General features: G+C 35.6%; 1 protein-coding gene across 5 annotated transcripts in view; it reads right to left on the reverse strand.

Annotated features, from left to right (window-relative positions):
- The window catches only part of ARHGAP12 (Rho GTPase activating protein 12), a 108,615-nt gene that overhangs the window by 57,538 nt on the left and 33,980 nt on the right, over window positions 1–17,097 (reverse strand). For all 5 annotated transcript variants that reach the window (XM_059404365.1, XM_059404364.1, XM_059404363.1 and 2 more), the window contains exon 4: window positions 4,485–4,748. In XM_059404365.1, the coding sequence (XP_059260348.1) occupies window positions 4,485–4,748 (264 nt within the window). The remainder of the gene's footprint in view (window positions 1–4,484; window positions 4,749–17,097) is intronic.

Consider the following 17,097-nt stretch of genomic DNA (forward strand, 5'->3'; position numbering starts at 1 on the left):
AAGGAACATTACTTGACAAGTGAGAAACACTGAATATTAACTGTGTATTAAATAACATATCAATATTAAACTTCTTGGGCACAATAATTTTTCACCAAAAACTGACAACAGTTTTGCTGGAAAACATCCTTATACTTAGACAACAAAATATTATGTTGTCTTAATCCAAATGGTTTAGAAAAGAAATTACTAGGAGGTAGAAGGAGAAAGAAAAGAAGAAAAATGTGGCAAAATGTTCAAACAGATAAATCTACATGAAGCGCTACCTAGTATGTGGATGTTCACTATACTGTTTTTTAGGTTTAAAACTTTTCAAAGTAATAAGATGAGACGCTCTCCCAAATAAATAAAAACTAAGATGTTTTTAAAATTTAAGGACTGGGGCGCCTGGGTGGCTCAGTGGGTTAAGCCTCTGCCTTCGGCTCAGGTCATGATCTCAGGGTTCTGGGATGGAGTCCAGCATCGGGCTCTCTGCTCAGCGGAGAGCCTGCTTCTCCCTCTCTCTCTGCCTGCCTTTTCTCCCTACTTGTGATTTCTCTGTGTGTGTGTCAAATAAATAGATAGAATCTTTAAAAAAATAAAATAAATAAAATAAAATTTAAGGACTAGTTTAATAATAAAGATGAAAAATAATGAACAAGAACTACATCAAAAATCATTGAGAATGAAGCACAAAGAGAAACAGAGATAAAATTCACAAGTAGGGGCACCTGGGTGGCTCAGTGGGTTAAAGCCGCTGCCTTCGGCTCAGGTCATGATCCCAGAGTCCTGGGATCGAGCCCCACATCGGGCTCTCTGCTCTGCAGGGAGCCTGCTTCCTCCTCTCTCTCTGCCTGCCTCTCTGCCTACTTGTGATCTCTGTCAGATAAATAAAGAAAAAATCTTAAAAAAAAAAAAAAAATTCACAAGTAAAGGGAAATCAAAAGACATGACCAATGCAAGCAGATTAAATATTCATCTAATCAAAGCTCCAGAATGAGAGGAAACAGAAAGTGGGACAAAGGCTATATATAGACAAGTAGGAATTTTCTAGAACTAATCAAAGATAGGACCCCTCAAGTTCAAGAATCCCAACAAAAGGGGCACCTGGTAGCTCAACCGCTTAAGAGTCTGCCTTCAGTTCATATCATGATGGGGGTGGGGGGGTGGTCCTTGGTTGGGCTCCTTGCTCAGTGGGGAGCCTCCTTCTCCCTGTCCTTTTTCCCCTCCCCCTGCTTGTGCTCTCTCTCTCTCTCAAATAAATAAAATCTTTAAAAAAAAAAAAAAAGAAAAAGAATAGAAAAGGAAAAAAAAAAGAACCCCAACAAAACCCTGGGCAGGAAATAAGATACCTTCACCTAATCATATTATAGAAAAATTACAGATACAAGATCTTAAAAGCTGCCAGCCAGAAGGGACAAGCTGTTCTTCAAGGAATGAAAAATCAAACTGACAGCTGAATTTCCAACATCAACAACGGAAGCCTGAAAACAGGAGAATAAAATCTTTAGTGAACCAGGAAGAAACAAACAAGTAAGCAGTCAAGTTATAACTGTATATCAAGGGGCGCCTAGGTGGCTTAGCTGGTTGACTGACTCCCTTCAGCTCAGGTCATGATCCCAGGGTCCTGGGCTGGGCTCCTTGCTCATCGGGAAATCTGTTTCTCCCTCTCCCTGTTTGTGCTCTGTCAGATAAATAAGTTTTTAAAAATCCTTTAAAAAAGAACTGTGTATCAAGTAAAGATATTCTTCAAAAATGAGGAAAAATAAATTTCTAGACAAAAACTAAGATTCTATCACTAACATCATCACTAAATTTTAAACTAAGATTCTATCACTAACAAATCCTCACTAAAAAAATTTTAAATGTATGTGCTTAAGACAGTAGTTATCCAAGATAAAAGTTATCCAAAATAATCTGATTTGCATAAAGGAGTGTGAGGGGGAAAAAAGTGCCAAACAGGAGGATGAATTTAAGAATCACCATGTACAACAATACGCGGGCTAAAAACTGAAATAAAAGACAACAATAGCAAATGGCACATACAGTTCTCACTTGGCTCTAAAGAGCGAGAGGACGCTGACTAGGCTCTGGTGAGTATGCACGTTAACATTTCTAAGGCAGGGTTTGCAACAGCAGCACTACTGACATTTAGGGCCAGATGAGTCTTTGTTGTGGGAGCTATCTTGTGTATCACAGGATGTTTAACAGCATCTCTGGCTTCTACCCACGAGATGCCAGTACCCCTCCTTGAGTTTAACAAAAAAATGTCCCCATTGTCTAATGTCCCCCAGGAGGCAAAACTGTACCCAATTGAGATCCATTGCTCTAAGATAACCACTAAAATAATAAGCTCTGAATTACATGGAAGAGTTAACACTTATTCCCCTTCTCAAACCCCACTAAAAGTACTGAAATATGTTTTTAAAGACTTATACTACCAAGAATAGGGAGAACACAAGATGTAAGCAATCACAAAACTCTGGAAGCTGAGAAGCAAATGAACAAAAGACTAACTCATCTACAAAGAAAGCAGATTCTAAAATGGTGAAGGGAGGCTGTGGAGTTGGAGAGGGAAGTGAAATCCAACCACTTTACAGAGCAGAATCTTCAAATGGCTCAGGAAGTAACAGTATTAGGTCCTCCTGGAACTAGGGGTGAAGGCAGGGGTACTGCAATGAAGACTAAAATTGCCAGAATCCCTTTCCTTCTGGCCTGCTTGCTAGGTGTGCACCCTTCCCTTTTCCTAGTTGAAGTACAGGAATTCATTACCTCTTACAAGAGAAAAACAGTAAGATTCTGATTTGGAAGACAAGAGGCACAACTGGGACACAAGGTACCAAACAGAAACGAGGAGACTGAGGGACTATAAGCAAAACTAATACTGACTACCAAGACGCTGCAGCCCTGACTTTCTTGGCAGATTTTAAGACTTCTGTGAAGAGTGAAGACTGAGTAGTCTAAAAGAAAGACCTAATGGTCTTGATACTGGAGACTCCTGGCAAGCAGCTGATCTGTATCGCCATACACTGAAGTTCAAAATGCCCTCCAACTGTGAGAAAAAAGTATTTCCAACCTAGAACTCTATACTCAACAAGCTACCAATTAAATCTAAGTGCAGAATATAAACATTTTTCACAAAGTCTCAGTATCACCTCCTATATGCAACCTTTCTCAAGAAATTATTAGAAAATGTGCTCTAGCCACTTTGTAATTATTTTTAAACAGTGTGTGCAGAGGCCAAATAAGCAGAGATTCTGATATACAAATCACTCTCATCTATTTATTAATATGGAAAGCTAAAAAGCATGCTTAAAGTTGTGTACTTTAAATCTCCTTATTCTATAATTGAGCTCTCCCTAATTCTTCCAAATTATTAGATTTTACTTTATTATTCACATACAGGACAATGTAATTTGATATCTTTCTAAATCTACAATTCAAATAACTTTCTCAACATTTTTCTTATTATAGTAACACAAGAACAAATTTCTCTCACTACTCTTGATCTCAATCTTGAACACTAAAAAGTACAAGTTATCACCAAACCAAAGCTATAAATAACCAACTGAAAAATAGGACAAGAGGAGTCATTAACTACAAAAAGCTTTTCGATTCTGCTAAATACAGGATGCGCCACCTGATTTTTCCAGCTTCTACCTAACGAGTTGTTTTTATTCCACATGCTTTCTGTAAGAGCAGTGTGTCCTATGCAGGTATAGGGGCCTCCCTCTACCAAACAGCAGGATTTAATTCCATTCTGTCAATTCTACCCAAGCCTCTCCTGCATGTCTAAATGGTCCCAAGGAATCTCTCCAGATCTCTGACATGACTGTCTCTCAAAATATAGCTGGCCAAGTTCACTGCACCACCCTCTAAGAGGTGAAGGTGAAACAAAGGTTGGGGCGGGGCAGGGTGGGAGTAGTAGTATGAACACTAGATACAGAAAATAATGATTTTAGACTGAACAGTCATACTTTACAAGATGGCCCATTTATAGCAAAGGAATTACATTATACTTATTTTCCTTACATATAAATAAAAAGTGATCTTGCACCTCTGAAACACTGAAAAGCATCTCAGTAGTCACAGCAAACCAATACAGAAAGTGTCTATTTTAATTAGTTCATAACTTTGTTTTTATTTATGTGGCTAAGTCACATCATATATTTTCTTTCCTTTTTCTAAAAAAGTCCCTGATTTGGCAATAACAGTAACTAAATTAGTATCTTCTATAATGTGAGGAAAGCCACTGGTACTAAGCAATTTTAAATTACTTAATTCAGGAACTAGTAAACACATTATAAGGTTAGCTACTGTCTATTAGTTAGATATTAGAATTAGCATTAATATAATGAAAGTGGGAAAGAACATTTAATAGCTTAGAGATTTCAAGTATTCTATCATTTCAATACCAAGAAACAAACCTCTCATTTCCTTGGCCTTGAATAATGAAAAGAGAGAAAGTTTGGTAAGCCACTGGTTGATTCCTTAATTATTCATACCTCTTGGTCTCCTGGACTCTGGAACTCTCCCTTGCTTATGCTTGTATCCCGAGTCCAACGAGGTGGTTTCCAGGTTCTTTCCTGGGTTCCTCTGTTATAATAATAACAACGCCCTGAACTATCTTTATGAGTTTCCCATTCTCCATTAATCTGAATTGCTGGGCTCCCAGGAAGCGGAGGGAGAGCAGACTGGGATATTTTCAGTTCTTGTAGATTAGCATAGACAGGAGAATCCGGACGTCCTTGATTTGGAGGTGTTGTTGCCTGTGAAAAATGTGAAATATTCACGCTTAAACTGGAATAACATTTACAAATAAAAATTAAATGAAAATTAAATGAGACCCAGAAAATACATATAAGCTTATTTTAAAACACATATACAGGTATGTATATATATGTATTCTCTCTAAAGAAAAAACAATTTCACAGTATTAAAATTCATGATTTGGTTGAAGAAAACATAAAAGCTTCAAACACAATCCAAAATATACTTAGTAACTTTCCCTCACCCTGAAAGAATAGTCCACTAGAAGTCAGGAACTGTGAGTTCCAGTTCAAGATCTGGCACTAACAAGTTGTAGAACATTGGATTAGATCATCTCATCCTTCCTGAAATTGAATTTTTACATCTCTATAAATGAGGGAATCAGATTAAACCACATAGGTCTTCTTTGTCTCTGAAAGTCTATGATTTTAGGCAATTTTTTTAAAATACGAAAAGTCTTACACATGCGTAATTCAACATTTATTCAGAAAACTATCAAAAGAAAGATTTTGATAGAAAACTGTCAAATATTAAATCAGGAATGTAAAAGTGAAAGATAAAGGAGATAAAACATTTCAGCTAAGAATTTACTACATTCCATTCTTTCTCAGCTAGAATTTCTCAATACCAATAAATCATATAATCTCCTCCTAGGTTCCTTATTTGTGAATTTCCTAACAGTGGAAAAATAAGAATCAGCAGTAACTGATTTAAATGCTTAATCTCAATCTACATTTTTACTTATTATTTTTATATGTCTTACTAGATGTCAGTCAAGAGCAGAATATTCTTCATACACTTTGCATTCTCAACCTGCGCACCCGTAACATTTTGGGTCAGATAATTCTTTACTGCAGGGGGCTATCTTGTGTGTTTTATAATGTTTACTAGCATCTCTACCCACTAGATGTTAGTGGCACTTCCACTGTGTCTATTAAAAAGTATCCAGATGTTGCCAAACGTCCTCTGGGGAAATAGCTGACCCTGGGCTGCTTTACTATATGAATCCTAGGGTTATACTCAGAAATTTAATTACTTCTATAATGTACCCAAGAGCTTTATGAATGCTTAAAAATACAGAATTTAAAAAAGGAAATGCGGATGGATACACTGAATCAGTCTTAATAAAATTAAAGTACTTTAACTTCTAAAATATTATTTTGTCTGTAAAATGATTATAACGGATATAAGTCACAGAAGATTTTTAAAGTGAACACATTAAAAATAACTCCACACATGAATACGTATGTAAAACGATTACATTCAGTCTTTTTACACATGGTAATTACCCAACTACTGTATTCAATGATACAAATGAGACTGTTTTCCTTGAAATGTTAGCTTTGAAATTAGACCACCACCAAAGAGCACCTTTCTATGAAGAAAATCTATCTAGGAAGACAGATTTCCATGTAGTATTTCTCTTCCAGACTAATTCCATATCCTGGTGAATTAGCCAAGGTAACAATGTTTCTCTTACTACAATGAAGTCTTTTAATATAACAAACAATTCTATATAGCATATCATTTCCCAGAACCTTATCTAGAGAATATTTATTCAACAAGTGTTAAAAGAAGTTCTTACTTTGTTCCTAATGCTTTACTAGACTGGGAGAAATAAAGACACCAAGAAACGCCATTTTCTAAAAGCTGTTTATGGAAAATTATATTAAATCTTTAAGAAACAACCAATTCCTATTATTTAAACAGTTCCAACAGTTTTTCTAATTTAAAAAACTGAAATGCTTCAACACAGTTTATGAGGCTAGCATAATTCTAAAACAAAACTGGAGAAGAATTAAATGAAAGAAAATTATAACCAACCTCACTTATAAATATAAATGAAAATATATGAAGTAAAACATTAGCAATCAAATCCAGCACGGCATTAAGTAATTCAGGAAAGAAGTAGAAATATTAAGAAAGTCTGTCTATCTGTCTAAGCAAATAAAGCCTAAACCTAGCAGGGGAAGAGAAATAAAGATCAGAGCAGAAATTAATGAAATAGAAACCAAAAGAACAGTAGAACAGATCAACGAAACTAGGAGCTGATTCTTTGAAAGAAATTAGTAAGACTGATAAACCCCTGACCAGATTATCAAAAAGAAAAGAGAAAGGACCCAAATTTAATAAAATCATGAATGAAAGAGGAAAGATTACAACCAACACCAAACAAATACAAACAATTATAAGAATATATTATAAGCAGCTATATGACAGCAAATTAGATAATCTGGAAGAAATATATGCATTCCTAGAGACATATAAACTACCAGAACTGAACCAGGAAGATACAGAAAACCTGAACAAACCCATAACCAGTAAGGAAATTGAAGCAGTCATCAAAAATCTCCCAAAAAAACCAAGAGCCCATGACCAACAGACACATGAAAACGTGCTCAGCATCAACCGCATCACGGAAATACAAGTCAAAACCACAATGAGATACTGCCTCACACCAGACAGAATGGCTAAAATTAACACGTCAGGAAACAACAGGTGTTGGCAAGGATGCAGAGAAAGGGGAACCCTTCTACACTGTTGGCGGAATGCAAGCTGGTGCAGCCACTTTGGAAAACAGTATGGTGGTTCCTCAAAAAGTTGAAAATAGAGCTACCCAACAACCCAGCAATTGCACTACTGGATATTTACCCCAAAGATGCAAATGTAGTGATTTGAAGGGGCATGAGCACCCCAATGTTTATAAGCAGTAATGTCCATGATAGCCAAACTATGGAGAGAGTCATGATGTCCACCAACACATGAATGAATGAAGATGTGATACACACACACGAATATTATGCAGCCATTAAAAATGAAACCTTGCCATTTGCAATGATGTAGATGGAACTAGAGGATTACGTCAATCAGAGAAAGACAGTTACATATGATCTCACTGATATGTGGAATTTGAGGAACAAAACAGAGGATCATCGGGGAAGAGAAAAAAAAAAACAAGACGAAACCTGCTAGGGACACAAACCATAAGAAATTCTTAATCATAGGAAACAAACTGAGGGTTGCTGGAAGGGAGAGGGATGAAGGGGCGGGGTAACTAGGGACAGACATCAAGAAGGGCATGTGATGTAATGAGCACTGGGTATTATATTAAAGCTGATGAATCACAGACCTATACCTCTGAAACCAATAATACATGATATGTTAAATTAAAATTAATTTTGGATAATTTTTAAGACTTAAGTATTGTGCACTTAAACTAAACAAAGCACCTTGTTCATGAACTGTAGACAAGAATAAGTGTTTTTTCAGACCAAAAAAAAAAAAAAATTTAAAAGGAGAGCACAGAAACAAAGTTAATTTTATGGGCCATATCTGTCATTAATTAACAACTGAATTGGGACTAGTGCCTCTCCACATGACCCAATTTTATATTTAAAAAAAGCCCTGGCCTGTTCCACTTTATCTATACAGAGACTAAAATAGTCCTCCCACTATCCACAGAAAGAAAAAATTGGGGAACCATATATATAAGAAGGTAACTTTATTTATTTATTTTTTCATTTTTGGAGGCTATCAGGAGAAGGAAGGGAAAAATCAAGGTGGGGGGGATCAGAGGAGGAAGACTGGATTCCAAGAAACAAACTGAGGGTTTTAGAGGGGAGGGGGATGGGGAGATGGGTTGGGTTGGCCTGGTGATGGGAATTAAGGAGGGCACGTATTGCATGGAGCACTGGGTGTTACACGTAAACAATGAATCTTAGAACACTACGTTAAAAACTAATGACATACTGTATGGTGACTAACATAATAAAAAATATTTTAAAAAAAAAAGAAAATAACTCTAAACTTAGACTCTCCCTGAAGCCCTACTTTAATACCAAAAATACTGAGATTTGTCCCCTTTTTTCTTTAACATTAGTTCAAGAACTGCTTCTAAAATAAACTTCAGAGAATGGCAGAATACATATTAACTAAGGAGCTATACCTATTGTTTCTTAAATAGCATATGCTACTAGGTATTAATACTCAGGTACCTACCTTTATAATAACCACTAAAAAAACAGTAACAATGATGAATTATATTTACATAAATATATTTATGTTTATGTTACTGAATAATCACTTTAAGTCCCTGCAGCCTATAATCGTATCTTTGATTTAGTTTATGGGTAAACAAACAAAGCAATTACCAAATATCAGACTCCAAAACAAAATTTAAATTATTTTTTAACTCTATTTTAATTCATGTGGAAAGAAGACATTTATGTGCCTTTGGTAATTTACCTGCTTAAACTCTGCCTTACCATAATTGCTAATTATAATACTGGGCCAGTTAACAGAATAGAGGACAAAATAATAACCAACAAGCCAATATTCAGTTAACAACACTAAAATCTGTTTTAGTTTCACAACTGAAAATCATGTATCAATTTTAACTGGAAATATTAACTTTTCAAAAGAAATCTTTTTGCTTAAGACCAAATTTTAGAGACAAAAACACATTAAAAAACAAACACCTTGTTTGATAATTTTACAATATAAATTCTAATGTTTGCGTCTTAAAGCATGACTGCACTGAGATTTCAGGGTCTGCAGAGCACAAGGACATTTTCTCTGATTTTACTTAGCTAACATAGGAGAACTAATTTCGAGCTATGGGAGATGTAAGACTGTTCCTGTCCTTAAGGGCCAACAACCCGAAAGAGAGAGATAATAAAATGATTCCAATGGCATGACTTCTGCTGCAGAGAGCTCCATGTACAGGATGCTCTAGGGCACAAAAAAGTGGCAATAAACAAGAAGACAGTGAGATGTGACGTGGAGGAAAGGCTCACAGCAGAGCTTTAACTGGACTGTAAACGGAAGCAGGAGGAAGCCAAGGAAGTCCAATGGAAGTGGTGAAGGGCGCTTCAAGTACATTTAAACCTGTTTTTAGCTGACATAACACAAAGAAATAAAAAGCGGCCTTCCCAAAATGAAACATAACTGGTGGCTAAGGAAAGTCAGCACTGTGAAAAGCTTTAATAAATATTATTTTCACGGTAAAAAAAGAACCACACACACAAAAAAACCCTTTTCTGTTGTTTTTCTATTTATTGCACTTGCGGTTGCTCAATTCCTATTGGGTTTGATACCTTATATTAATATATTAAAACTTTTTTAGCCCCTCACCTTTCATCTTGCTTCTGTCCTCTTCCCCTCCTCTTTGATCACCTTGACCAACAACTGAACAACCCCTTTACACCATCAGAGATCTGCCACCATTTCTGCCTCTCCCCTGACAGACAAGAAGGCAGGCCCCAAGTAGGAAAGCTGTGAGGTAATAAATGCTTATTTCTAGGAAGCCTTAAACAAACATACTGATCAAGTCATTTCTGTGCTACCAACCTGCAAAATCAGATGCCAACTGACAATAGTGCAATCATGCCATGCTGCAAACTAAATTTACTGGTAGGTAAAGACAGTCTGTACCTAGAGGGTGTACAGGTAAGAGCTGACAGACACCACAGTGAAAAGACCCAGGTAAAAGGGACCTATCTATACATAGTCACGAGGGTGTGCACAATTAGGAAGTTTATCATAGGTACAAAGACTTGCCAAAGAAAGAACAAAAGACAAACTTTCCCTTAAAGATTAAGCCCACACCCACGTCCTCCAGTAATTTTCTGTTGTGCCCTTACAATGCACCTCTTCCTATAGCCTCACGATGCTGCAGCTTACTGTGGTACTTATTACACTGTACTGTAATCTCAGATTTACTTATCTGGCTTTTCTTCTAGAACTTGACTATCTTTAAGGTAGAAATGTTTGCCTCGTTTATCTCTTCATCTATAGTGCCCAGTATAGCACCTGCACATGGTAAACACTCAACACATCCCCGGATGAAAACGACTTTCATATAAACTAAGATGCTATCATGGAATTCATATACTGAAATTAATTCCTTACTCCTGTTTTATTAAGCCATGAATTTGAGCCCTCCAACATCCACCTCTCTCCCTTAAATGATGGACATGTATTTTCAAAGACCTACTAGAGTGGATCCTTTGCACACTCCTCAAATTCCTTATGTCCTCAGCCTGAACAACCATAAACAGCTAGTTCACCTTCTCTTTGAAAGTCACCTTCTCTTTGAGACGCTCCTCTATTCCTCAATGTAGAATTCCCATCTATCTAGGGCAGCACCAACACAAATATAATGTGAGCCAGGTATGACATGTAAAATTTTCTAGTGGGGACACCAGGGTGGCTCGTCTGTTAAGCATCTGACTCCTGATCTCAGCTCAGGTCTTGATCTCAGGGTTGTGAGTTCAAGCCCGACACTGGGCTCCATGCTAGGCATGGGGCCTACTTAAAAAAGAAGTTTCTAGTAGCCACTTTAAAAAGGTATAAAGAAGGAGGTGAATTGAATTCATATATTCGCTTAACCCAATACATCTAAAATATTAGCATTTTACTATATAATCAATATAAAAATTACAAGTCTTTAAAATCCAGTGTATACTTTATAGTGTATTTCAATTCAAATCCTAAAATTTCAAGAAGTACTTGATCTGTATTTAGATTTCATAAAATTTACAACTGAAAAAACAAATTCAATACTCAAATTATTCTATATCAGTTTTTAAATTTAACTTAAAACAATTGAAACTAAAATAAGTTCAGTTCTTCAGTCTATCAGCCACGCATTCAAGTGCTCAATAACCACACATGGCAACCGGCTGCTATACTGGACAGTATCAATCTACAGCATTCTGTGTTCACTTATAGTTCACCTCATACTAAATTATGTTTAGTTGTTATTTTTCAGTCTTTCCAAAGAAACTCAAAGCCCAAGAGTTTAGAGCAAGATCATGTCTTAAACACACTGTATTTTCAAAGTCTAGAAACGAATAAACTGAAGATCTCCTCTCAAGCCCCGACTCAGATTCTGAAAAATTTTCCCAGTAACTACTTTCCCAATCCATACAAAATTTTTGAAAAAAGAAAGATAAATGCAACAGCTGGCAGGAACTAATAATTTACTGATGAAACCTCATTGTTAAATGTGTACTGAAAGTATTCAACAAGATATGCTTGTCCTTGGTCAGTTAAGCAAACAAAATTCCCCAATAGGACATTATGCTGAAAGAGCAAGACTTAGCTACAATTTTATACTGATGAAGCAACATGTAATGGCCTGGTCCACTGCCATGCATTATCACAAATCTCTCTCTCTAGGGCCTTGAATGCTAACTGTATAATCAGCATTCAGAGGATGACTAAATAATACTCTGGCTTCTGAAAGTTCTAGAGACTAACAAGTTTATGGCACAATCACGAATGAAAAGAATGAATCTGTGTTTATTTGTTGAAAGCACACAGTACACGCAGAAGTCTAAGCTTAGACATTGAGGTTTCTCGTTACAGCCAAAAATAAATTTCAAAAAAAAAATAAAAATTAACCAAGTACACAGTACACATTTAATTGGCTGATATACCATCCTTTCTGTTATTTTCTGAAAAAAAATCCATTCTTCTCTCTTTTGGGGAAATATGATTCTGAAGTAAAATATTCTAAAAACTAAAGAAAATATAAATTGTCACTCAAATGAAGAGAACCAAATAAATGGATTTCTAACTTACCATATGTACCAATTTGTTAAGAAGCCCACAAGACAACACTATAATACAGTTGCTTGAATAATCTAATAAATTCCAAATTCAGTGCATAATTTATAGAGTTTAAAGTATGATATCCTTAAAGCTGTACTGAAAACCTTATACCTATACAAAGCAAATAAAAACTAGACGATTTCCATCACTTTAATGGCCACTTTATACTAACGAAGAAATATTTAAGCCCTGAATTCCTTAAAAGATATTCAGAAAAGGTATATTCCTATAGATGAACCTAATATAAAAATGTGTGTGTACATTCACTCATATGTATGCATGAAAAAAATCAAGCCTGTATATAAGTTCTTATAACTTGTTTCATGAAATTATGGCTGGTTTGTTTACTTGTATTCTCTTATTTATTCTGAAATGAGATTTTTTTTAAAAATTGTAGAAGAGAAAAAGGCCATTAGTTTTAAACCTATGTAACAATTCTGAAATGAAATTCTACAGCCTAAGCTATAAAGGCAAAAACACACTGATGATACCCATGGAAGTCAGTATCTAAAACTTTAAGTTTACCTAGAAAATCCAGAGCAGGCAAGGAGGAAGGGCTAGTTCACGGTCATGAATACTCTGGGTTCACTCTAAATCAGAAATGTAGTCACTGTGCTTAGAACTAAAAGCCTCATAAGCCACAATGAGAATATGGCTCCCAGTTAAAGCAAGTTCACCAAGTTGCCAAAGAATAAAACAGGACAGGGTAGAGAAAAGAAAGGTAAAATGCATGAGGTAGAAGGAGACTGTTTTTAACAACACTGATCAAAAGTCCAAGACCTGTCCAAACGAGCAGTTCATCCTCAAGTTTCACAAACTGAGGCCTGTTTATACACTGGGTAATCTCTCTGCAACCATCAGCACCATCCATTTCCAGAACTTTTTTCATCTCATAAAACTGAAACTCTGTACACATCACACAGTAATTCTCCATTCCCTCACTCCTCAGCTCCCCGCGACCAACATTTCCATTTTCTGTCTATAATGAACCTAACCATGCTAGGTACTTCATGTACGCAAAATCATACAGTATTTGCCTTTTTGTGACTGGTTTATTTCATTTTATGTATTGTTCTCAAGATTTCATCCATGCTGCGGCATGTGTCAGAATTTCCTTTTTAAGGCTGCATAGTATCCCACAGATACTGTGGACAGCATTTTGGGACTTTTCAGCCTCCATGATTGCATGAGACAAGTCCTATAAGTCTCTTAAAAAGTGTATCTATAGATACCCTATTGGTTCTTTTTCTCTTGAGAAACCTAATAAGAGCCCTTTTCTCTTCAAACACCTCAAATAAAATTTACCATCAACTCTAAAGGTCATCATTCAAAAAAATAACCCTGATACCTTACATATTTTCCACATCTTGACATCTTACATACACATGGAAGACTATTAATCCAAAAAAGGAGGAAAAAATCAGCACCTAAGTTTAAAAGTAATTTTGTTTCTCTAGACCTCCTCATACATCCTTACTGCCAAAGAGAAAAATACAAAACATTCTACTTATATTTCAAAGTACATGAAATAAAATTCATCTATTAAGTACACTCAAAATCTACAGAGTTAATGCTATCAAAAACTGTGGTTTATTTCCCAAATCCTCAGTTTCCTCTTAGGGCTCTTCAAAACTAGTTCAACTACAGTTTAGAATTTTTTTTAAAAGACTCTTAAATACAATAAATATGGGGTGCCTGGGTGCCTCAGTCAGTTAAGTGTGTGCCTTCAGCTCAGGTCACAATCTCAGGATTCTGGCATCAAGTACCACATCAAGCTCTCTGCTAAGCAGTGAGTCTGCTTCTCCCTCTCTCTCTCCATCTGTTTCCCCGCCCCCCACTTGTGCTCTCTCTTTCAAATAAATAAATATTTTTTTAAATGTTTTAAAATAAATAAATACAAAAGATACGTTCCCCTAAGTCAAATTAACTACTGACCCTCATCTAAAGACTCAGAATTACCCTATCCTGTCCTAATCCTGTTGGTCTCCTCTGATTCCAAATCGGTTATTTATACATGCTTGCAGCTTTTCATTAAGTATCTGAACATTCAAGAAGAAATAAAAAGGTTTTCATCCAGTGTTCAGAAGTCTCTGTGTATAAAAACAAATGAGAAAATCTGTGATAGAGATCTAAATTAAGATTTACTGGCTTCTTGTTTACTGTGTCTGTTTAGGATACTGTTGCTCTTCAGGATGAGACACACTGAACATGGCATAAAGATGCTTTGCTCCTTTTAACAGAACAAAGTGCTAACCATAGGAAGAAACAAGTCTGGTTATCACAGTTTTCAATCTTCATATTCTCTTTCAGTGAATTCACTAACATGAAAACTACTGCATAACAACAGTGATACAGCACAGAAGGTGACTACTATAAAAGTATCCATATTTTTCTATTTATATTTAGTTACTAGAGGAACATTAAAATTTATTCATTCCCACTTCAATCATTAAATCTGTAGCTGAAAGTTAAAAAGATCACATTCCTTCCCGCTTGATTATACCTAAAGAAAAGCTAGTTACTTAGCCGGTACAACTGATAAACACTATTTTTCCTTAACTCATTTAAATTACAGTAACAGGACTGTCAATGAAGAAAAAAATTACTTGAAATATGAAATAGATGCTCTTTCTGTAAAAACAATCTAATCTTTAGGTATATGTTACATTACTAGACTGTTTAACAATGCCACTGACATGACATGGGTGTTTAATAATTTTTTTTTAAGATTTTATTTATTTATTTGAGAAAGAGAGAGTACTAGCAGGAGAAGCCATAGAGGGAGATGACCGGGATCATGACCTGAGCTGAAGTCAGATGCTTCACTAACTGAGCCACCCAGGCGCCCCAACGCTTTTCAATAATAAGCATGACAAATCAAGTGAAGGAAAATCTGGCATACCTGAGAGAGAGGTTTTACTAAACATCTTACTTACTAAACATATTACTTACCAATATGTTACTAATACATTACTTACTCAACTAAGTAATAAAACTTTAAGTTTTACCATACTTTGCTGGCTAGAAAAGGGATGTGCTAAGCTGAACAAAGTATTAGACTCTTTTTTAAATTATGAAATATAGTTACAAAAGGCAAAAAGAAAAGTAAACTATCTTCTAACAAAAAAGGAATTTTTCTGAAAACAGAAAATAGGATTAAAAAGAAAAAAATACCACAAAACAAAACTTTAGAAATCTACTACTCCAGTAGAACCCGTTGATATCTTAAACGAAGTTGTGAACACGTCACTTAAAATTTTTAACCTTCAAACATCTTGTACTTCTATAATTTCACAATGAAACCCCTAAGCGTCCTTTAATACAAAAATCTGGACAGTCTTAAACCAGCTGATAAAGTTCTTGAGCAATCAAATAAGAGCAAAAGTTCTTTTTCAGATATTATCTGTAGGACAATGTTTCTGCAATTTTTATGAGCATTTTATTGTATTTCACACTTATTAGTGAGTCAAAAAAATAAAAACAAAAAAATAGCACAGCACTCCCCAATATTTGATATAGAGACAACCAATCTATAGTCCAAATCCAACTTGCAACACATTTTTGTAAATGAAGTTTTACTGAAACATAGCCATACAGTTTCCATATGGTTGATGGCTGCTTTTATGCTACAATGAGAGTTGGATACTTAACAGAAACCACATAAGCTCACAAAACCTAAAATATTTACTATCTGGTTCTTTATAGAAGAAATCGGCAACTCCTATGAAGATGCCCTCCCCATATTTAGCTAGATTTTACTAAAACCAAGTACATAAGAATTAGAAGTATTATGTATTTCACTGCATTCTTCCAAAGTAATTACCTCAAATAAATTACAAAATTTACATGCATTCAGCATTGACATTCTCCTATAAATTTCAGAAAGGAGTAGCAGAAAATGCAATCCAGCTTTTACGTTAATACTGAGTTTCAATTTTCTTAATTCACACGTAAGTTTTAATACCTATTTAAAAGACAAGAATAGTTCTCTTAACTACAGACTTAGGTATCACAAAGACCTTTAGAGAATGCCTTGAAAAGAATTTTATTTTAAAATAAAACTTCAGGGATACCTGAGTGGCTCAGATGGTTAAGTGTCTGCCTTCAGCTCCAGTCATGAGCCTGGAGGCCCAGGACTGAGCCCCATGTCTGGTTCTCTGCTCACCTGGGGGGTTTGCATTTCCCTCTCCCTCTGCCCCTCCCCTTGTGTATATATATATACATACATACTTTATTAGTTGCTAGCCAGCTTCAAACAGACACACAATTAAATGCAGAATCTCTAGCTTTAAAAATTAACTTACTCGGGCCACCAGGGTTACTCAGTACGTTAAGCTCTGCCTTCGGCTCAGGTCATGATCCCAGGGTCCTGGGATTGAGCCCTGTTCAGTGGGGAGCCTGCTTCTCCTTCTCCCACTCCCCCTGCTTATGTGCCCTCTCTAACAAACCTTAAAAAAAAAAAAAATTTTTAACTTATTTAACTTATTCTTCCCCAGATATTTTCCCTCTGACCTCACAGGTCATCCTATTCACTGCCTTATCCTACTTATTACCTGCATTTCAACAAATCACCTAACATGCTCACACTTGGTTCTAGTTTAAAAAAAAAAAAAAGAAAGAAAAAGTCAATACAGATTAACAGACTGACACTATAGGTTAGCAGGGTTTTTTCCTAGCTTATTTACTAAAATTATATTAAATGATATTGTTTATATTTCTTATGTGAAGTAC

The sequence above is a fragment of the Mustela nigripes genome, chromosome 6 (assembly GCF_022355385.1).
Source record: "Mustela nigripes isolate SB6536 chromosome 6, MUSNIG.SB6536, whole genome shotgun sequence".
NCBI lineage: Eukaryota > Metazoa > Chordata > Mammalia > Carnivora > Mustelidae > Mustela > Mustela nigripes.